We start from the raw sequence: 24,694 nt of genomic DNA, 5'->3' as shown, positions 1-24,694 counted from the left end.
CATATTGGATTTATTCATACTACTGTCCATTTAAAAGGAAACTCCATGGCAAATACTAAATTTTCATTTTTTCACATAAATTGTATCCATTTACTAACAGAACAATTTTAAATATATTTGAAATATTTTTGCAGAGACCCACCAAACCACCTTATGTGTCTTGTCGGTGGAGTTTTTTTACATTTTTTACTATTTTTATCCATTTAAATACACACATAATTAACTCTTGATCATTTACCCATTCCTTTATTTTGCCTTTGTTTCATATTTTATTTTGACCTCCATCGGCAATAAATTAAAAATATTTGGAACGATATATTGAAGTGTTCGACTCCTATATCAAGGCATCAGGTTCGCGCCGCCCAGGACGACCACTGCTGACAATTCGTCGGCAGTTCTCGTCAGAACTTCGGGACGCGGATCTGACTTGGGAGGATGCAAGGGAGCTGGCAGCCGACAGAAAAGCCTGGAGACAGTTTGTGGACTCCATATGCTCCACTTAGGGAGCGGATATGGTTTAATTTAATCAAACCTTTGTTGTGTGTAAATCACGTATCATGTTTGTGTACTGGGAGATTTCGATATTTATATTCCTACATTTTAAATTTAAGAAATTTGATTAGTGTGGTTGTCAATCATGGGTAGAATGGTGAATGCCTCACTCGTGTAAAATAATCATTTAACCAGCCTATGACAGATGACTTAACGGACTATAACAAAATCTCTGTAAATGCCCAGGAGATGTCAAGCTAATTCTAAATTTTCTTTTATGTTTCTAGTTTCTATTAAAATGTAAGTATGTATTTACCGGCCATACTATGAAGCAAAATAACTGATATTGTACTTTAAAAATATTAAAATATAATTGTTGGTTTTCACCAACATTTCTAGTTATTGCAGAGAAGTCTACAAATGCATTTCCATTGAATATCTAACCACTGCGTTGCGGTCAGTCATATACATACAGCATTGGATATTACATTATGCAAAACCGATCATTCAATATCCACGAATTTAATACCACAATGTTCTGTTCACCAAATACAATATGTTTACTTTATCTCCTGCTATTACTACTACCATCACCCCATTTGTCCGCAGGAGTAGACAGAGAGGGTGAAATACCAAAAGTCTCTGTCTTGACATAAACTCCAAGCTTCCTCAACATATTATTTATTTAAATGGATAATACATTACGGAATTTAACAAATAAAGTAGTAAAATGTTTATTCGCAGTTTTGATTTTTAATTAGCCATACCCAGCCTCGCGTTTCCGTGGCTTAGTCTGGCTTCACGAAAAGGAAGATAAATGTAAGCACACATTTCAAATATTTTTAATTTCACAATGCATGTGGAACTTCACCGCAAAGAGACATTTTGATTTTATTTGGTGGGTCTCCACAAAATATGAGTGTGTATAAATGTATGAATGTTTATAGTTGTAAGTTATAAAGAAAAAACTTTTAAAGAAAAAACAATTGAAGGGCAAAATTCAAGTAACTCTAGATATTCTAATAATTTAATTTTGCACAGATGTAAAACAACAGCAGCGTTAAACCATTATACGTACATAGGTAAAAAAAACTTTAATAAACTTCCGGAAAACTTAAAATCTATAAAAAATTATCAAACTTTTAAAACTAAAATAAAAAAATATTTAAGACTCACCCCTTCCTAGACTCCATACCAAAGAATGTTTATTTTTAATTTTTAATTAACCTTGTAAATTTTTTATTTTTAATTTCAATTTACTTTGTTTTAAATTACTTAGTTTATAAAAAAAATAAAAATAAATGTGAAACGAACTCCCTCTCTAAACACAAGTATCTACTTTATTAGAGAGGTAGAAACGTTATATATAAGATGTTCTGTATATTTACCTATTATGTATTTCAAAAATTTATTTTTGTAAAAAAATAAAATAAAAAATAAAAATAAAAATAAAAAAATAAAAAAAAGTTATTAATAAATAATTAAAAATTCCAACAACAAAAAAATTAATTAAAAATTGCAAATCTCTGAAACAGCATTGAAATCTAAAACGTTGTAAATGCCACTTGACTGCAGCTGTCAAGAAGCAACATGTCTACCACGAGCAATGTTTAGTAAATGGGTGGGGCAACAACAGATGGGGCTACCATTGCGATAAAAAACTGTTCATCTATGTTGAGATGTCAAAAATTTCAAACAACTCCAAATTGGAGTAAACCAGATTTTCGAACAAGTATTTGGACACACTCAAAATGTTATGTGAAGAGATAGATATTAATATTTTTGTGGAGAAAATACAGGGCAACACAAAATGAATCACCCTATCGGAAGATGCTATAATTTTTGCTACATTTCGCTCACTCCTTTCAAGAACGTCATAAATCAAAAAACGTCAATTTTGAGTTGTGCATGTTATCGAAATGCCCAGAAAATGTACTATATCCCAGCAAAACCGACATATTTTTAACTTAATATTTACCCGCTACAGGGCAGAAAGTGTTATTTTTGCATTTTGAAGAAAAGGTATTGCTTAATTATTTTTTTAAATATACTAAATATTTTTCAAATGGAGAAAAAATATTCAGGTTTTACCTAAAAAGATCTATTGCATAGTAAAAAGTTAAATAAGTGGCTTGATATTTATTTTTAATACATTGTATTTTATGTTTGAACTTTAAAAACGTTCTCCTGAAAAATCAAGTTTTTTGATTTATGACGTTCTTGAAAGGAGTGAGCGATTTGTGAGCTGCAGTATACAAACAGATTCAGGGTGGCGCAAAATTAATCATCCAATGTTGTTTTCGAATAACGTTCATACTTAACTTTTTTTTTAAACGAGTGATGGATCATCATTTTTTTTTATAATTGAAAAATATGATAATCGTCAAATGGCTACCACCAGTGTTTATACACAATTGTGCCCATTTTATCAATCTGTGAATAAACCACACCTGTCTTTTTCACAAATATCAAGTTTGAATAACGTACGACGTTATTTGCAAAATTTATAACATCTTCCGATAGGGTGATTTTTTTTTATATTACTTAACTTCCAAGTGACTCTGAAATCGTGCTACGGCTTATGCAACACCGCTTATCATGACCCTACTCAGACCTCAACTTTTTAAGTTTAATAGCCTATGCCTACTCGTGAGTGGATTTACTCTTTATGTTTAAAATTACAATAATTTCATGTAATTCATGAGTGAAAATTCTAGGCAAAAACACTCGCTAGGGTGAATTATTTTGTGGCACCTGTATATATACGTTGCCGGGTTTATTGCTATAAATCTTCCAACCAACCAGAGTTTATAATTAATATCCAAATAAATAGACAAATAATGTTTGCAATAGTTTGAAGCTTCTCAAATATTGAACTAGAATCAATTATTATGTTACTTCCACAAGATCAAAGAAATCATAATACAAAGCTAAACAGTTTTGCTTGCTTATGTAAATTAGAAATTGCCCGTGGGCTTATTCTGATAACTTATTTTATTATTATTTATTTATTTAATATGGTTAAAATGTTTTTTTTTTTACAGTTTTAATTCATTTTATTTATAAAATGTTTACATTTCTAAAAATCTTAAAATTAAAAACGTAGTTCTCACCAAAAAAGGGACTGAGCTCTTGTGCTTGGAAAGGGACTTACACTTGGTAAACAATTTACAACTTATTTTTATTGAAATCTTTTTTCTTTCTTTCTTAGATTAACATATCGCTCACTCATTTTAACAACGTCATATATCAAAAATCGTCAATTTTCAGTTGTGCATGTTTTCGGAATGCCCAGAAAATGTACTTTATTCCAGCAAAAGTGACATATTTTTAACTTAATATTTACCCGCTACAGGGCAGAAAGTGTTGTTTTTGCATTTTGAAGAATAGGTATTGTTTTTTTTTTTTAATGTACTAATTATTTTTCAAACGGAGAAAAAACCTTCAGGTTTATCTAAAAAGATTTGTCGCACAGTAAAAAGTTAATTAGTGGCTTGATATTTATTTTTAATACATGTCATTATGTTTTTAAACTTTAAAAACGATCTCCTGAAAAATCAAGTTTTTTGATATTTGACGTTGTTGAAAGGAGTGAGCGATATAAAAATTCATTTAATTTATTTTTTGGCATTTTTAAAGTCTTCAATTTTTTACGTTATTATTAAACACATATTTTAATTGATGAAGATATAGAATGGAGAGTGAATGCTGGGAACAGAGTGAATGGTGCACTGAAATCGGTTATAGCAAATAAAAACCAATCGGGGAAAGTTAAACTGGAAGTACACAAAGGCTTCCTGCTACTAAACCCTGATGTATGGAATTGAAGCATGGAATTGGCAAAATAAGGTTGAAAATAGACTGAATGCAGTTGAAATGCGATCTCTCAGACAAATATGCACCAAAAAGATCTATGATGGATGTTCGATTGGTGGTATTAGGAAAAAACAACTATATATTGTAGTTTGTATCTACTCTAATTTTATTTTTTTACGATAAAAATGAGAAAAAACTTTATAGGTGTTATTTTATTATATAAAATGTAGTTCCACCAAAAAATGTCACACAAAACACAAATCAAAGGAATGCAAGGCTGAGATAAGCATTATCGATAAAATCAAGAGATGTGTGCTCAGATGGTTTGGGCACGTGAATCGAATGAGTGAAGAAAGAACGGTGATATCAATTTATGAAACGAATGTAGTTAGAAATAGAATCAGAAAAAGACCAAGGAAAATTCGGTCAAACGTTGGCAGGTTAGAAGTCGGAATAATTGGCGGGTAGTTCATACATATGAAGTGAGGCATGATGTGGGAGATGCGAAGATTGTTTTAAAAAATAGAGTAGTGTGGTGTTCTGGGTCCCTAGCTATGCCTGCGGGAAGCAATTCTTCAATTGCAGGACTGCTACCAGTTTTAATGGTGAAATTGGCGCCCTAACTTTTCTCTCTGAAAAAATTTGATATTTTTTCATACATCTTATCACTCTTCTCTTCTTTCTTAAGTCTATGTATGTTTTTTTAAATGATTAATGTTTAAAAAAATTATATTTTAAGATGTCGGAATAAGAAATGAGAAATAATTATGTTGCTCAATTTTCTTACCGTTTCCATTTCCATAAACAAGTGATCTTAGTGTTGCCAACTGGCGGAGCTCAGAAAGCTAATAGATTCAAATCATAAATAATTCATACATTTTGTGTACTGGCAACACCAGATAATTAAATGCGGAGCGCCTTTGAAATAGAAACCTTTCATTTGAATTGGACTATTTTGAAAATTCCATTATACAGTGTCTATAAATTATCATTCCCCAATTTCTGATTTTAATTTTTAAATGTTTTACAAAACGCGTTACAGTATTAGTCAATTTACTTCGAATCATCCTCTGCTTGGATCCTTTCCCTTTTCCTCCGCAACTTTTTACCTGATCGTACTTTCTATGTTAACTTCCAAATATAAAAGACGCCAAATCTATTAGTTTTAACCCTTTATTATTGGTATTTAATATTTTTATCCCTGGGTAGTGACGCGTAATATTGTTTGCATACTGTCATCGTTATTGTCCTGACGAAGAGACGGGTGCGTCTAGAAACCGGTAGACTAAATTTTAGACAGTGGTTATTTACTAACATAAGAATTATTTTGTTGAAATAATAACGACAGGTTTACCATTTTTAATTTTAGTTTTACTTAGTAAATACCACTATTTCTTAAAATCTATTGTGACACGTGTTTCGATGCTTTCCGCATCATTTTCTCACACCGCACGGTGTTTGAAACATAAATAAAAAATACATTGATATTACCACAAAGTGACTGCGAATCAATTTATGAGATAGGTTTACCAATGAGAAAAAATGCTACGTTGCTAAATCATAAGGCTGTATTTTTTTTATTATATAGGAGGCACAGAATTTATCGTTCCAAAATTGAGTGAATGTCATTGGAATACCATTATTTTTGAATTTCCAATATTTCATCCGATCAAAATTCATTTGAGTTTGAGTATCTCATTCGGTATTCAAGATCACTTAACGGATTATGATTAAACTTGATTGGCCCCTTAACCTTTTTCCCGCCAGAGCCGGCGCTCTTCCCGCCAAATTACAGTCAAGACGCTTCTCTATGGCGGACTGATTTTTCCGCCTTTCAATCAACATCATAATCATGATCCCGGAACAAGCGGCGTAAATTACATGAAAAGAAAATGCTATTACCGGGAGAAGTTACTTGTTTGTGTTGATCCATTTTTCAAGTTTTCTCACTTTGAAGGGAAACGAAATTCGATTAAAAAAGTGGAAATAAAACCGCATTACACGCTACTTGGTACCGAACAAAACCAATTAATTATATTTCGTAATATTTTGGGTGTGTTTAAGATCACAAATTTGTGATTGTCCATTTAGGAGTTATTTATATAGACATCTTAACATAGATAACGAAGAAAATGAAGACATTTTTGGGTGTTTACAAGGCTTACGACATGTCGTAGCTGGTTTAGATGATCACTTTATAGAAAGTAAAATGAAAATATACAAAACATGTGTTCGATCAATAGCCACTTATGGGATTGAGGCAAGAGCAGATACTTCCAGAACAAAATCTCGACTTCGAACCTCCGAGATGAAGACTCTCCGATCCATAACTGGAAACACATTGCGAGACCGAGTAAGAAATACCGACATCGGGAGCATGTGTAAGACGGAGGATATCGTGAGGTGGGGACGACAACGAAGGTGATACTGGAATGAACACATAAACAGAATGTCAGAAGACAGACTTCCACGTGTCGCCCTCCAAGGTAACCCTGAAGGACGCAGACCCCCAGGCAGACCTCCGAAAAGATGGAAAGACAGCTGGGAGTCGACATCCCAAGAGCGACATGCGGAGGCACAAACAGATCCCTAGGATCTACAAAAAGAAGAAGAAGAAGATTGATATAATTCGTCAAAATGATAAAATATGGTATTGTTATCAATATCTAAATGATATTTGAAAATATTATTTTTAGTAAAAAGCTTGATGATGATGAAAGCGAAGTGGGTTCCGGGACCTATTTTATTTTTTTTAAAAAAGCCCTGGTAATAACTAACCTAACCTAACTAAACTAGTAATAAATAAAAGGTGGCAAACTAAAAACGTACAAAAATTTCCCGTTAATAACAAACCTAATCAAACCGAAAAACAGTTGATCATTTAAGATTACTTTTTCGATGTACGAAGTTCACAGGTTTAACAACTGTGAGCGTGCCACATACCAGACCTCAGGACCATCCAGTCTCTCAGATCTGTTTGGGGCCCATTACGTAGGTACATTCAGAAATACGAGCTCCCGACTTTGCAATGCCAAAGGTTTAATCTTTAAGCGGTCGTTAGGGGAGGGTGTACCGGCATCTTGTATACGGGAAACATTTTATAAACGGCAGTTACAGGAATTACAGACTGAGCATTTTATAAAATGGTTCAATATTTTAGTGCGCTGCCGTTTTATTGGAAGTATTTAAACGCCAACCGAGGAAAATTATTGCTGGCTAGAGAGAAATCCATGGTTGTGAGAAAATAAACAGAATAAACAGAATTATGTAAACATTTACTTTCTCAAATCAAAAAAAAATATTAAATTAAAATATGACTTTGAAAGAAAGTGATTATGCCGAATCTCACCCCATGTATCGTACCCTCATCCAGTTAAAATTATCGTGTGCGTATAACTAACTAACTAACTAACCATCACGCCGCTTCCCCGCAGGAGTAGGCAGAGAGAATAGAGCGCCACACCACTCTGTCCTTGCAAACATTCTTCGCCTCTTCCACGTTCATGCATCTCCTCATACATACCCGCCGATTGTTACGACTCCTAACCTGACCACTTTCAAGTATTTGTCATACCTGATCGTGCCATGTTTTTCTCGGTCTTCCTCTGCTTCTTTTCCCACTAACATTCGCCTCATAAATTTGTTTTACCGTTCTTTCCTCACTCATTCGTTCTACATGTCCAAACCATCTCAACACACCTTTCTTAATTTTATCGATAATGCTTATCTTAGCTTTGTGTGCGTATTATAATGCTTAATCAAGCTTGCCTCTTTCACAAGGCATCAGGTTCGCGCCGCCCAGGACGACCGCTGCGGACAATTCGTCGGCAGTTCTCGTCAGAACTTTGGCGCGCGGATCTGACTTGGGAGGATGCAAGGGAGCTGGCAGCCGACAGAAAAGACTGGAGACAGTTTGTGGACTCCATATGCTCCACCCAGGGAGCGGATATGGTTTAATAATTATTATTATTGTGTATGTGTGTGTGTGTGTACGCGCGTGTGCGTGTGTGCGAGTTAGATACATTGAATTGTTTGATTGGTTGTCTTTGAAATTTTCTAGAGAATATGATCATTTTATTCACAGCATTTTCACGTATTTACGAATCTGCGAAAAGCCCTGTAAATACCCAGATTTCCATATTCTTCTTCATCTATGTCGAGATCTCAAAATGAAATAGTAATTTTGAATTACCCAACGTAACCATAGATGGTGCTGATAACTCGCAAAAAGTAAGGTGCCAATTAAAGGATAAATAAAACTTTATCAATCGTCAATCAGGGGTAGAATGGTGCATGTTTCATGTGTACAAAGTAATCGATTAAACCATCCTATGAAAGCTCATGAGCCCTGTAAGTTCCCAGACATCCATATTCTTCGATATCAATTTTGAGGTACATATTAAAAAATGTGTTTATTATATTTAAAAATTAAACAAAAATAATAAAAGTATTTTTGTAGTTTGGTGGTAGTGACGTGGACTTCGAGGCAGAGGCCTGGTGCCTGATTTCCTGTTTTCAAGTCGCTTAAGCCTACCAGTAAATATTATTAATTGTAGATTTTTTTTTTAACTACAGTATTCATAGATTTACGGGTAGTTTTAGGTTTTTAAACACGCGATACGTTTAAAATCATTTTCATGTTTTTTCATTTAAAAATATTATCTACACGATACATACATGTTTCTTTAAATTAAAATATAAATGGTGTATTCCCAACAGCGAGGTGGTTTACGGATACAAAATTTAAAATTTATTTTATATTATTAATAAAGCATATTCATGCAACAAAAAATTCATTAATTTAAATACGCACTTGTTATTGAATTTAGTTAAACCATTGAATTTTAACACAAATAATAAAAAAAATATCAAACGTAACATTCAACATTCTACCCATGATAGACATCCAGACTTAATTTTTTTTTGGAACTCATACATATCGCTCACTCCTTTCAACAACGTCATATATCAAAAATCGTCAATTTTCAGTTGTGCATGTTTTCGAAATGTCCAGAAAATGTACTATATCCCAGCAAAAGCGGCATATTTTTAACTTAACATTTACCTGCTACAGGGCAGAAAGTGTTGTTTTTGCATTTTGAAGAAAACATATTGTTTAATTAAAAAATTTTATTATTCTAAATATTTTTCAAATGGAGAAAAAACATTCAGGTTTTACCTTAAAAGGTCTGTTGCACAGTAAAAAGTTCAATAAGTGGTTCAATCGTTATTTTTAATATATTTTATTATACTTTTAAACTTTAAAAAACGATTTCCTGAAAAAAAAAAGTTGTTGAAAGGAGCGAGCGATATATCATAAATGTTTTAGTTCACTGGAGGACATCTATGGTTAGTTCGAGAAATATTTTATTTAGCAGAGACTTTTATTTAGATGTATGTAAGATCCAAACCGGATACACAATACATACTGGAAGACACCTGAAAGCCTGATTCATTTTTTTATGCAGTTTATAATTTTTTCCGATTATTTCATTCACAGCAGCCTATGAAACCACCCATAGATGGCTCCAGTAAACTCACACACAAAGCGTCATTAAATTTATGATATATGTATGAGTTCTAAACAATTTAGCATTTTGCTTATCAATCATGGATAGAATGGTGAATGTTACACGTGTATTAAGTTATCACTTAACTTTTCTATGACACGTCATAAGCCCGGTAAATATTCATACTTCTATATATTTTTTTCATCTATGCTGAGATATCATAATGTAAAAATAAAACCCGGATTTGGGAAAAGGATCCACCATTTTGGGAAAAATATTGTGATTAATATGTATTATGAACGTCCCAGTGAATGCATCCCGTGACGATATTTACCGCAGTGAAGGCACACAAGCTGTGTGTTTAAAGTGTTCGTACATCGTACGTGTGTTTATGTTGTTTACACAGTATGCAGCACGAACACCGCTCATGAAAAGCTTCCACGAGATCACGAACTCCAGCTTAATAGATTTCCCTAGCAAAAATTAAACAAAAGCCGTCGAAAAGTTTGCAGTCCTCTCACTATCCGACGTGAATTCGGGCAAGTTATATTAATAATACCGAAAAGTTTAAATTGGACTCGGAAATAATGGAACTTTCATTTCTTTTATATTGCCAGTTAAATTAAATCACCCTTCACAAGTTTCCAATAAGTCAATCTACTACTACCAAGAGTATGTACTAAAAATGATATTCAAAAACTCTTTGTTTTATGTGAACGTTCTAATAATTAGTGTTCAGTCGTTTTATTACTACGACGGTGATGATGAAGCAGCGATTGATAACGTGGGGCGATGTTTAAACAAGATAATAGAGCAAGAATTTGAATTAAACCCACTCGGGTTTATGATTATACCGAAAACGTATAATTTAACAAAACCTACGGACAGGATTCTAGATAATTATTTAAAGTACATCTCCGATCTTAAACAAACTACGATTATGACAATAGGAAACGATACAGAAGATAATATGTGGAGAGGCCGTGGGGATATATCAAATAAGCAAACGCAAGAAGCCAGCGTTGAAGTCGACACGGGACCTATAGAAGATGAGATCATCCAGTCGCATGTGGCATTCATGCGTCTTTCCGAGTTCTATGTAATAATCATAGATAATTTTCGCTTGTACAACAGCAAAATACGAGAACTCGCCAGTAAGCCGTCTTGGAATGCTACTGCAAGATTCATCGTTTACTGCTCTACGGTAAGAGGCTCAAAGCGAGAAATGATGAAATATCCCGTGTCTATTTTGAGATCCCTCTGGGTTCATCATGTGATGAACGTGATTGTACTCGTCCACGACTACCAAAACCACTCCATTCTGAATATTTACTCCTGGGAGCCGTATGATCCGCCGACTAGGTGCGGGGAAAAGAATCAAAACTTTAGAAAACTCACCAAATTGTACAACACATGCGAAGGAGGACATCTTGTCAATGATGTCAAGTTGTTTCCGTGCAAAGTTCCACGAAGCTTGAAGGGCTGCCCAATTGACGTTCTCGGAGTTATTTGGCATCCATTTCTTAACCATAATAAAAGCGGCAACAATCCTGGAATTGACAGGGAAATTCTGGATATCATAGCTAAAAAAATTAACTTTACGATAGTGCTCAATACTTCCGAAAGCGCCTGGGGCGAGAGATCTACGAACGGGTCATGGGATGGCATGATGGGATCGTTGAAGAAGGGCTATGGAGAAGTGGCAATAGGAGCAATATACCCCGATAATAAAATCCACGAAGACTTTGACTCCACGCTTTCGTATCTTCAAGACTCTTATGTGTGGATCGTTCCAAGGGCGAGACTCATCCCAGAATGGGAAAACCTCGTCATCATTCTAGGTCCCAGATTGTGGCTAGCGTCAATTATCGTGTACTGGATATGCACGATCGTTTGGTATTTTATGTCAAACTCGTGGATCGAAAGAGGAATAAAATTCAAAGATTTTATCCAAGCGATGCTGGATTCATTCTGCATGCAACTGTGCGCCTCCACAGTCGGCAGACCGGAGAGTCACTCGATGCGAATATATTTCATAGCATTTTGTCTCTATAGCATGGTTTGGTGCACAGTCTATCAAACAAAATTGATCACAATACTAACAAATCCAATATACGAAAGACAAATAACGCAGATAAGTGAACTGCTAGAATCAAATCTGAACTTTGGAGGAAACGGGGCATTTAAATATCTCTTTAACAACTCTATTGATAAAAACGAAGAGTATTTTCATGAAAATTATCTAGATTTAGACATCCATGACGTTTTGGATCACGTCATATGGAATCGAAACTTGTCTGTGCTAACGAGCAAACTGTACGTGAAGTATTTAAGATCGACCACGACTCATTACAACGACAAACATGGCGACCCGATGTTTTACACTTTGCATGCAAACGTATTTGCCTTTCCAATCGAAATGGTGTTCGTTAAAGGCTTCGCGTTTAGAGAAAAGTTCGACTTTGTAATAACGTTGCTAAAGTCGAATGGAATTATAAAAAATATATACGACCGGTTCGACGAACTTTCAAAAAGAATGGCGGCAAAGTTAGCTAGAGAGTCGCATGTCGAGGATGTAGATGGTGCATTACCCCTGACACTGGACCATCTCCAGGGAGCTTTTCTCGTCCTTGTTCTCGGACAACTGGGGGCACTTCTTATGTTTGTAGTAGAAATAACTCACCACATGAAACACAAGCGGTGCAAAAAATTAAAAAACCTTTCTAAACCGAAATTCTGGACCACAGAACCAAAAGAATATAACTCCAGACACGATTTTATTAAATGGCGTCAGCGAGCCGAAGAAAATAGAAAATTTGATTGGTTTCAAGCAAAACGACAATCTTTTGTATAAATTTAAAGAATTTGAAATAACTTAATATAGGGTATTTTCACTTGTTTTTTTTTTTATAAATAAAATAGTTACAAAGACGATGGTATAATTTTTATGTTTTTAAGATATTAAATGACATTTTTTGCCTGCTAAGAATATTAAGATATCAAAAAAGTTGACATTGCTTTTTGTTATGTAAAAAAGAACCAAATTTTAGTACAACAACAAAATAGAACTTTTCATACTCTTTCATATTGTAAACAGATGTGGTCCGATATTGGTAGGATTTTTGTATCCACAAAATCTTTATTGGACCTTTAATTTTAATAAATATGTTTGTATGGTCGTTCCGACGCGATGCTCTATGCACCACCATTTGGGTACAGAAAAAGGCCAGAAGATCTTTATTAGTAATTTTTAAACATTTACTAAAGATAGAAGTCCGCCATCTTGAATAGAAATTTCTGTTACCTTTCATATAGTTCGTTATACCTTTAAACGCTCACACCATATTCACATTCTTCAATTTCTCGAAGCAGTTATATTCATTTATCATTGTATTTAAGTTGACAAAAATAGGATAAAATGTCCCATGTGCTCTGTCTGCTACGACAAAAAATAGAATAAAATAAAGCTCCGGGAGATATTTTGTACACATCGTTCTAGCTGCAAAACACCACGTGTGACACAAAAATAAAAAGAAAAATACCGCTGACACATCCGTGTCGTCGTAAATTTATCTTTGTTTTAAACCCGTGTTCCATTTTCAAAAAAGACTGAATATCCACTGGATATAAAAGGGGGCACTCCTCGCGTGGAAGTCAGTCTCTCAGGATAGGCGTCTAAATAAAGATTCGGCCGCGGCACCATGTCGGCGGCTCTTCGCGCCTTTCCGCTCGGAACTTCAGAATCTATAAGCGGCGTCGGCAAACGATGGAATCGCTATGAAGTTCAACAACGACTTGTCTCGGAAAGCTCAACAGATGCGAAGTTGGCTGCGAGACGAAAAAGATCGGCTTGTCCCGAAAAGTGGTAAGAAAAACTTTTTATTACGTAACGAATCGAAGTCTCATACACATATTTACATACCAGGTACCTACAAAGAGTGAATTTCTCAAATCGACGTATTTTTAGTATTCTATTCACTGCACTGTTTCTCTTTCTAGGGCATTTCCCAAACGAGACAGACGTCAAAATGACTTTTACATAGTGTCGAGTGACTTTGCGGCTTTCCCCGGAAAGAGATGAAAAACTTTTGGTTGAAAAATCGCAGAAATATATATTGTTCATAGTGAGAAGTAATTTGCAACGCCAAAATGAAGATAACTATCGATGTTTTGGGCATCTTTTTGAAGATTGTCATCAAGGTATGTGGACTGTTTTATATTTTGCATATTTGAGCCTTATTCATTTTCTATGTTTAGAAAAACCTTGGACGACATATCGTGATATGATATCTACAAATACGATTTAATTTCAATATAATAATTTCAAATTGTACTTTAAAATATCTAAAACATGACACAATTGAAATTCAATATCTTTACAACAAAAAAAAAACAATCTTACAAGATACATCATATTTTTTTAAATGCAAACATTTGTTTTTAAACTTTTTGAAGCGATGTTAAATTTAATTTCATAATATCCGTCGCTCGTAAAATTTATATACATATGTATATTTTTTGATAATAATAATACTACTATGAAGGTTTTCTTCTGGATCTTATCCTCTCCCAAATGGTGCATAGGGCACTTGTTTTATACAGGTACCGCGCTAGTGTGCAGAAAACGTTTTGTTATACATATAAAAATTCATAGTTGCCATAGTTTACGATTCTGTGAAGGTATTTTTCAAAAAGGAAATACCACTATCAAAATATTTTTAGACCTTGCACGAATATGTTTGACAAGCTATTTAATTATGTTATAAAACTGCATGCAATTTTGAACACCACATTTTTTCCGGAATATCATAATTTCTTCCGTCTCGTGTGGTGGTTCGCGCGTTTGACTACCGTCCTGGTAGGAACGGGCTCAATACTTGAGGGATGAACCTCAACATTCGCAATGTTTCTCTCTTGTATTATTTTAATATCCTCTTGAACTGATTACCGTACCTCCATGTAATTAACAAATAATAAAATACTGCATCTATAATAATCAGTGCTCTTTGCACCATTGACCGTGGAAAAAGGTCAAAACTGAAAGGATTTACTTAAAGGAAATTAAAGGAAGTGAGAGCACCTATCAAGAAGCACGTTTACCGCCATGAACAATGTTATTTTTTTTATGTTACGTTAAAAAGATGATGGTGTCATTGCTGTGTAAACGGTATTGTTCTAAAAGCTTGATTTTGTACGATCGAAATTGCGGTTTTTTCTGTTACTGAGGGTTTTTCTTAATTTTCTTTTTTTTTCAAACCACCCCAATATGAAGGCGAACAAATCAGAAAAATAAATATTAAAATCCGACGAAAAATTCTCGCGATACTAACGCACGGCAATTTATAGTATTCATGTGTCATCTACTACTACTACTACTACTACCACCACCACACCGTATCTCCGCAAGAGTAGGCAGAGAGGATGGAACACCACACTCTTATGTCCTGACATACACTCCTAGCGTTCTTCACATCCATACATCTAGTCATACATGCCCTCTCGTTCTGTTCTCCTGCTCACATTCGCCACATATACTTTCTTAGTCATTCTCTCGTTATCTATTCGCTCCACATCTCCATACCACCTTAAAGAACTCTTCTTAATCTTTTCAATTATACCTAGTTCAGCCTTACATTTCTTTCTAATATCTTCGTTTTTAATTCTGTCATACAATGATTTTACACACATACAGTCTTTATTTTATAGTAAAACTCTTGATTTTCCTCCCCTGTCTTCCTAATGATTATACGAATACCTATTTTTATACCGCGTCTTTTTAATGTGCATGAAAGCTGTCTTTTGTTGGAGAACCGAGTTTAATTATAAATTCCCCCCACACATATACCTACCTATTCCTGTATAATATAAAACGGCTAGCCCGATGCAATGTCACGTGTCAGTTTAACAAGGTTGAAGTCTGATTAATAAGTAACTATCAATGCGACAGCTAGAATGATGGACCGTTAGTTCGCTCTGAGAAACATTCAGCCGTGACCGCAAATAAATAATATATAAGTACTCGGATGTACACAACTTTTGTAACGTGTATTAATGTCATTGAATGCGACAAATAGGTATTCTTTCATTTGTTCAATTGTGGTTTGTGTGTACAGTAGTTTTGTAAATATTAAAAATCCTCGTTTCATTCGTTATTTTTAAGACAGATTTAAAACAAAAATAAATGTATAGAATATTCATTTTAAATAACTACATAATTTATCTATTTGGTATTAATTTTTTAATAACACAATGATTAAAATATAAAATTAATACATCACCTTTGAATATATTAATATAAATAAATACGATCGATAACTACATAGATGTTGAGCAGGTGAAGTTAGTTTGTATTTTTACCTGTTGATGAGAGCATCTGTAGCTCTCGAAACTAGTCATGTTTACATTCATAAATTCAAATGTGGTCTTACAGTGTTTTTATTTAATATTTAAATTAAAATAATTCGGTCGTAATATAATAAAATTCGCATATTAACATAAACTCGCCCGTGAACTTACCACAAGGATATTATTTTATGTGAATAAACGTTTTTTTTTTAATAAAGTGTTTTTTTTCGAACCTATTCACGCCCTTATGACAAAACATCGGATCAACGGAGTGTTAATTTAGGCGATAATTAAGTAATACGTACCAATAGGTACGTAGAACAATTGCAGTGTTATTAAAGGAATGATCATGTTATTTTAGGAGCAATATAATAATTATTATTATTTTATTCGTGAAAAGGACTGTCCACATTGGGAATAGAACCTTACGTGTTGTACCCAAACGGGCTACGCACTTTATTATTCATGTCGAACAACTATATAGTACTCTTTATATGCAAATTATGATGCATAAAAAACTGAAATTCCTTTTATAATAATATCCTACAAATATTATTAAATATTGTATTCAAGTTTTTAAAAACCTAGGCATCATTGGTATACACAACGGTTTACGTACTATTGCTGTGAAAATTTGATGCAACATTAAAATTCCGAACCAGAAACGCGTCCTATTGTGTTAATATCGGGCGATGGAGTCATGTTGGAAACAAAACTACAATTTAAACATGCTTTTGAAATTAATAACAATATTCCCCTCTTTAATCTAACATTTGTTTTCGATTCTTTATATTCCAGGTCAACAGGATGACATTCGCGCCACTTGTGGTGTCAACATTGTTTATATTGCTAACTTCACTTCTAGCGCATTGCGCGCGAAGAGCTGTGAATAAGTTAGTAAACGATCCCTTTGTTAAACTATTGTTTGAGGAAGCCATTGCTACTGCAGAACTATGTGGATGCTGTTTTGAGCTTATCATAAGTAAGTTAAAAACATATATTACCATACCTACCCTAACTAATAACTTTCCAAAAAATTGTTTGTTTGCAAAAAAAATTTAAAAAAATTGTTTGCATAAAAGATAAATATTTTTGTGAGCAAATATTTCGATTTCATATTCTATTTGTAGTTATTTCGTTTAAAAAATATAAATCAAGTCATAGTAGAGTAGATTCGAACCCATAAACTCTTACTCAGAGTCCGCAACACTGACCACAACCGCTTGCGATCCCCTGATCAGGTGTTTTAGTTATAGGTAAGTACTTATTTAGAGTAATAGCTTTTACATTGGCAACTTTTTTTAAACATTGGCAATTTCACGTATTTTTTTCCATTGGCAATGAAAAGAACAGTGAGAAGTGAAGAGACGGAAAATTTAAAAATTACATTTTTTGGTCAAAATTGATCATTTGTTTTAGAGATGATATTCGCGCGTCTTTTTAAACATATTAATTGCTTCAAACCAAAATGATTTATTAAGTATTCCGTATGTTCAACTTTACATTTGTAGTTTTAATATTAATTATTTGAGTTTTATATCTTATCATGATATCATCATAATATTATTTACACGGTATCATGCGAGATCAGACGTAGAGTACGTAAGTGACCTTTCCTGTTTTTAAAATAATGTTTCTCATATTTTATAATGCAATATTTCTCTAAATCGTTCAAAATTAGGTCCGGCTGTTGTACAATTTGTCATTTTGGAACCATTCAATATGTCAAGGGGTTTAAACAGCCAACATTAACTTGATTTCAAGAGCTAGTTTAGCTCGAAACCCTGGATTAGACGTATTCAGGGATTTTAATGATATTAGCTACAATATCCATTTGTTTTTTTTTATATCTCAATTACAGTTTTTTTAACAGTATCATTTTAAAGGTGTCTAAACTTGATATGAAACATGTATCATTCTTCCCTTTTTTATTATTTTGCTCAGACTTCCATCTTCTTTCATAAAAAAGGGAAAAATAATGCATGTAGAGTGAATAATCCAGTGTCTAATATAAAAAATAATATAAATAATGAATATTTTTCAACTATCCTGTAATATATCTGGCCAGATAGTAAAACGAGGCCAGATAGGACGATACTGGATTGTTACTGAATATTTGTTTCATAAATCAACAATAAATATGGGACTTGAATACTGCAATGTATCTTTCCAAACATTTTTAATTTGTTACCGACGGAGGTTAGAGGTTAAAATTAAATATGGAACAAAGGCAAAATAAAGGAATGGGTAAATGATCAAGATTTAATTCTATGAGAATTGTAAAATAGTTTATATTCTTAATTTTTTCTTTCTTTTTTATATGTATATTAGGTTAAAAAAGGATAAAAACAATAAAAATGTATGTTAAAAGAACTCCACCGACAAGACACACAAGGTGGCTTTGTGGGTCTCTGCAAAAAAGTATTTTTAATATGTTTAAAATTGTTCTTTAAATAAATGTATACTATTTTTATAAATAAAAAAATTAAAATAAATATCTACCATTTATCTGAGTAGAGTACGATGTTAAAATTTGCAGGATTATTATTTACTGGATGCCTTTGATTGACCTTTTTGTAAACTTTTCCAGTTGCTGACAACTTTGGTGTAGCAACGTATGCTATATTCTTGTTCCTGCTCTCAATATGGTGGGCTGCAAACTGGGGAGACGCTTCGGCGTGCCCTTACACCCACTTGGAGGAATATATCGAAGGTATAATAACCAATTAGATTAGTTTGTATCCATCCCTGAAGATGACGAGGTGTTTGTAAGAAAACTAAAACTGCTTTAAAGCAATATTCGATTTCTGCTTACACAAACTTTATTTGTATCCATTTTTATTTTGGTATTACTATTTTTCCCACCGCTTTTAACACGCCTTGTCTTTTTCAAGGATGGATAGAATCTATACATCAAAAATAAACGTGGTTAATAAGTTTTATATTTATTTTAAAATAATTTTACAAAAGCAGGGCTTTGTTTACAATATAAATAAAATGAAATAACCATATTAAAAAATAAACGTTTTAACTAACTAACCATCACACCGGCTCCCAGCAGGGGTAGGCAGAATGAATAGAACACCACATGAATCTTTCTTTGAACACAATTTTTGACTCTTCCACATTCATCCATTTCCTCATACATACTCACCAATTATTCCGACTCGTGAACAAACCACTGTCAAGTATTTCAATTCCGCGAAACTGATAATGTTTAAATAACGACTGTTTTTTGGAATGAAAAATATTGTTTCTCTCCACAAATGCGTTGAGATTGAATGTAAAATGAAGTGGTGTACAAACTCAACATTTGTCAAACAAAAGTTGTGCGTTCATAATATTTCTATTATCTTGCAAAAAAATGTCTGCCGAAATTGAATATTTTATTATTTTTATGTAAAAGTTTAGTGCCCGCCTCCGTGGTGTAATGGTCAGCGTGTTTAGCTACCGTGCTGGAGGTCCCGGGTTCGATTCCCAGGGGGGGTGAAAATAAATATTAGTGATTTTACACTGTAATGTTTATTTAATATTACCCTGGACTGGTTCCTGAAGTGCAAGAGTGATCACCTTGTCTTCATGTAAGTAATGATCAAGATAACACTGCGTCAATTCGATGCAGTGCCCTATGCACCATTGGGTGCGGATAAGGGTTATAAGTAAAAAGTTTAGTTACAAAGTTCGCTGAACATATACTTTCTCACTATTGAAGGTTATAAATGACCTCTCAATTGCAAAATACAAGCTTAAATTGATTTCATAATTTGATTTTGTAGGCAAAGCAGACCTGCGACATGTTCTTCTCAAGGTTTGGGCGGAACTGACTGGAGGTTTCTTGATATTCAAGTACGTCCAGATGTACTGGGCCCTAGAGATCACAGAAACACACAAAGACAGAGCTTTTGAAGACTGCAAAGCCGATCTACAGGTATGTTTATTTATATGCTGTTCACAAATTATGAAAAACCATAAATATTATATTTTAAATACCCTCGACATTTTAAACACCCTCCGTGCCTACATTCGACTTTGCCTAATAATGTATGATAAAATATATAATTAAACTGTAAAGCATAAGTGTGTTTTGAAAAAAAATTGTATCACACTACAATTTATATTACAATTGTGCTGTTAAAAAGTTTGTCCGCCTCCTTAGTGTAATGGTTAGCACGCTTGGCTACCGTACTTAAGGTCCCGGGTTCTATTCCCAGGGAAGGGGTCAAATAAATACAAGTGATTTTTCACTTTAATATTTATTCAATATTACCCTGAAGCGAAGGGCTGATCTTACTTCATTCATGTGTTAATGATCAATGTAGCACTGCGTTTATATGATTCAGTACTCTATGCACCTTAGGGTGTGGATAATGGTTTGAAGATGTCAAAAAGTTAATGGTGTGATTGGGATTGGTATTTTTTATAGGTGCCCATGTTGTATGGAGCAATCATAGAGGGATTAGCCACGTGTGCATGTCGACTGACTTCCAAGTCCCTGGGTGATTTGAGTCCGCGCTTCTCCACTGCCATCGACTCCTTCATTGCCACTTCTCTCGTTGTCGCTGGTATGAATAAATCACGTTACTTATTACTGAATCCATATCCATCACATATTACATATATAGAATCCACAAACTGCCTACAAACCCTTCTGCTGGCTGCCAGCTCCTTTACATTCTTCCAAGATAGACCCGCATCTCATAGTTCAGACGAAAATTGCTGACGGATTGGCAGCAGGGACGTACTGGACGATGGGATCCTGTTGCCTTGTAAAAATGCAAGTCTGTTGCCTTGTAAAAAGCGCATTTGGCCACTGTGCTGTAAAGGTCCCAGGTTTGATTCTCAGGGGAGGTCAAGAAATAAATATCAATGATTTTTTACTCTAAGGGTGGTGACTGAAGTCAGTACAGCGAGCCGAGCGCTCCATCCATAGTTTCGGATGCTCGCTGATGCTCGCCGCGAGCTATGTTACGACGTTATGTTACGGCAAAAAGCTCCGGTCAGTCACCACCCTAATATTTTATTAATATACATCCTGGAATGCAGAACTGATCACCTTGACTTCATCTAATTAAAGATGTCTGTGTCTATAGGATGCAGTGGCCTGTGCACCATCAGGTGCTGATAAGGGTTTTATGGGGATAAACTCATTTCTCTAAATGTTCAATCATGTCATGTCCTTGTTTAGTTTCATTTATGTTACTGGCAAATTATTACATGAATCATCTATCTATCAATGGTTTGATCTATGGCCAAACGAACCGCTTGCACATTATCTTTGGTTTTGTCCCATACCAAGCCTTAAAAATAGGCATTCACCTAGATGAAATTTAAGTTTGCATGCATAAATTTATAATTAATGCACATATGTAGTCATTACACCGAGAAATTTCAGACTAACGTATCGTCCATTTTCAGGGGTGTTTTTCAAGGATTCCGAATACGTGTACGCATACCAAGATCGGAATCCAACTTCCGATATGTCCGTATCCGTTTTGTGCAAAGTCAAATTAGGCCAAGGTACACAAATTGAGACACTATTCCCTGAATTGTAAATATGTACACTCAACTCTAGATAGAGCACGCTTGTTATTATTTGTATGCGAATGCGTACTTAACCAATTTTTGTTCCTTGCCTAATTTGCTACTTTTTACTATTCAACACTTTAACAGTGAAATGGGCTTATATATTACATAGACTATTTTACACCATGTACTTTTCTGCCATGAACGTATAAAGAATTTAAAAGAACACCACTCAGCAATGCCATGTTTGGTAAAAAATAATGTTTAATTATACTTTAATTATTATTACACATTATAAAAAATTATAATGTGTAAAAATCACAAGGTGCTTCAACTATAAATTACATAGCTAAAAGTGTTTGATCATATTCTGTTTAACATCTTCCTAAAACGGAATAAAGCATAGTAAATTATATTATTAAAGCATAGCAAATTATTTATTAATGCTATTATATAAACATTATATAATAGCATTAAATATTGATATGAAATATTTTATCTCGTAAAAAAATATGTACGTATATTGTACTGGGAGAGTTTCAATCTCATTCAAATCCGATCATCTCTAAATTGCCTTGTTTGGAGTTGTAATTGAATTTCAAACTAGAATCGCATCGTTTTATTATATAAATATGTAGTTGTTTTGAGATATATGACAAAATACAAAAATAAATACAAATCCGTTTTGTAACTCATCTCTATTTCAGAAAAAAAGAAATGTCACAAATAATTTTATTCAAAGCATTACATTTAATATGATAATAAATAATAATAAGGAGCTAAGAATGTCTTCCAACCACCAACTAAAATGCATATTTATGTATTGCTTTATAATGTATCACTAAATTAATCGATCAATGCATTCAATTAAGTTAGAGTAGTTTGGAGACCATTTACAATTTATCCTTTTTTTGTGTTGTGACTAGCCATGTTTTGTTGAATATTTTTCATGAAAACAGTGATTTGCTTTTTTTATCTTAATTTATCACCACTAACTCACTTACCACAATTAATTAATGTGCATTGAGTAACAAAGTAGTTTTCTGCAAAAAATAAATATTTAGTTGTGTGTGAAGCCTAAATATAATATCCATAAATATGTAATAAATGCATGCCTTTAACAAGATAGTGTTTTTGCCTAGAATTTATCGCCCCAGAATTTCATAAATTTATTTTAAGTTTAATTATAAAGAGTAAAACAATTTATAATTAGAAAGGTTATATAAAACATGAGAAATTGAAGTCTAAATAGGGTCATTTTAGTGCTACAAAGCGGTAGAAGGACGTTAGGTAATTCCAGGAAAACTAATATGCATCCCAAAAATTCAATATTCTTGCCTACGGTGATTATTTTGATATTTTTATTTTGAAACTGCATAGCCATGCAATTATCAGAAATCTAACAATGTTGCTCTTTTTTTTTTCAATTTATGGTGTGAAATTTAATTAATCTTTTTCTTCCGTAGCTTTTGACTATTCTGGTGGATATTTCAACCCCGCTCTGGCAACATCCCTGAAGTACGGGTGCGACGGCAACACTCTGCTGGAACACGCCGTCGTGTACTGGATCGGAGCTTGCGCCGGGGCCGTGCTCAGCATCTACCTGTACAAGCTGCCCATGGTGCAGAAAGTCATGCAGGGAACCAGCGAACTCAACGGCCAAACCATATGGGACGAGACCAAGGAAGACTAGATAACCAGAACACTAATCCTATTACAAAACGAATGGAATCTTTTATTAAGCACACTCATCTCGGGAAAAATTGCTGTCGGGCTATTATAATATGCGTCAGCGCCATAGCAAGGAGCTACTTGTCACCAATTCAATCTATCCACAAGCAATTTTTGTTCTATTTACAAAGAATATTATTGTACCTCTAGTTAGACATCTTTAAATTGAATATTTATATCCCATAAAAATATGTAATTTATCACAAATTTAACAATTTTAGCATTCTCCAAATTATTACTCTTAATTTTACAAATATTCTAGCCAGATATTCTTCCAAATAAACGATGAATTATTTTATAATTTAAAAAATATATTTACAACATTTTGAGTGTGTCCAAATACTTGTTCACAAAATCTGGATTATCTCCAATTACAGGAGTTATTTTCATATTATTTTTTATATAAATGCCCAGACTTCCATATTCTTCTTCATCTTTGATGAGATATCAAAAAATAATATATAAAATATATATATAGTAAGGGAATAAAATAATTGAAACTATATCCTGAATAAAGAACATGGTTACTAGATCGTAAAACATGATAGTCCACCCGAGGTAAATGTGTTGACGTGCTTGATTTATATTTTTTTCCATTTATTTTGTAATCGGGCTGTAGACTTCTGAACTATTCCAAATACGCAATAGAACAATTTACAAATTGTTAGTGGACAATATAACGATATCATCTAACATTGTTCACAGCGCTACATAACATTAAAAAAGATATTATAACTATTTTCCCACAGCATATTTTGTTATAATAATGTGAAAGTGTTTGGTAAAGCTGTTGTATATTTTATCCCGTAATGAAATAATCTAGTCATTGGAGCTTTAAGAAATGAACATATTTATATTGTAACTTCATAATAATATTTATTTGTAGCCCTCCCAGAAACTTGATGTGCCTTACAATTATATGTATTAATAAAACCAGTTATTTATCTGTTACCAGTTTTAAATTTTTAATAAACTGTTTTACTTAATTTATAAAGTATTTATTAACTCCTTCAAATTAGTCTTAGTTACACAAGCTAGTACGGGTACAGGTATGCAACCCCGTTACTGCTTTATTCCTTTTCCCAACTACTATTTCTCCTCTATTTCCTTTTCTATGTAGGAGTAATGTCCTTTGCCGTCAGCACCTTGATTGAAATCATCAAACAAATTCCATTCTTATTCCCAAATACTATCATGTAGTTGATAATCAATTTGACACCCTGTGGATTCTGTGTGTAGTGTCCTATGTACCATTAGAGTGTGAATAGAGATAGAAG

The 24,694-nt window shown here is 33.5% G+C and overlaps 2 protein-coding genes across 4 annotated transcripts; both read left to right on the top strand.

Moving 5' to 3' along the window:
* The first annotated feature begins 10,758 nt into the window (after positions 1-10,758).
* On the top strand, positions 10,759-12,672 carry LOC148300347 (uncharacterized). The gene has a single exon (XM_088274938.1). It carries the CDS (start codon positions 10,759-10,761, stop codon positions 12,670-12,672), a length of 1,914 nt encoding a protein of 637 aa, XP_088131064.1.
* An 822-nt stretch (positions 12,673-13,494) lies between these two features.
* LOC148300346 (aquaporin-11-like) lies at positions 13,495-24,398 on the top strand. 3 transcript variants are annotated; one of them, XM_088274920.1, is made up of 8 exons: positions 13,495-13,683; positions 13,818-14,018; positions 16,962-17,145; positions 18,754-18,876; positions 19,940-20,091; positions 20,587-20,725; positions 21,579-21,680; positions 23,153-24,398. In XM_088274920.1, exons 2-8 carry the CDS (start codon positions 13,968-13,970, stop codon positions 23,377-23,379), a joined length of 978 nt encoding a protein of 325 aa, XP_088131046.1. In that variant the 5' UTR covers positions 13,495-13,683; positions 13,818-13,967; the 3' UTR covers positions 23,380-24,398. The 3 variants fall into 3 exon arrangements, with proteins under 3 accessions (XP_088131046.1, XP_088131047.1, XP_088131048.1); XM_088274921.1 differs by having other exon boundaries at positions 13,495-13,743; XM_088274922.1 differs by lacking the exon at positions 21,579-21,680 and having other exon boundaries at positions 23,153-24,396.
* The last annotated feature ends 296 nt before the right edge of the window (positions 24,399-24,694 follow it).

This window comes from Brachycentrus maculatus, unplaced genomic scaffold, assembly GCF_059751285.1.
Source record: "Brachycentrus maculatus isolate JH-2025_06_01 unplaced genomic scaffold, ASM5975128v1 h1tg000748l, whole genome shotgun sequence".
Classification (NCBI taxonomy): domain Eukaryota; kingdom Metazoa; phylum Arthropoda; class Insecta; order Trichoptera; family Brachycentridae; genus Brachycentrus; species Brachycentrus maculatus.
Note: the sequence above shows the minus strand (reverse complement) of the source record. Positions and strands in the feature narration are given on the sequence as shown.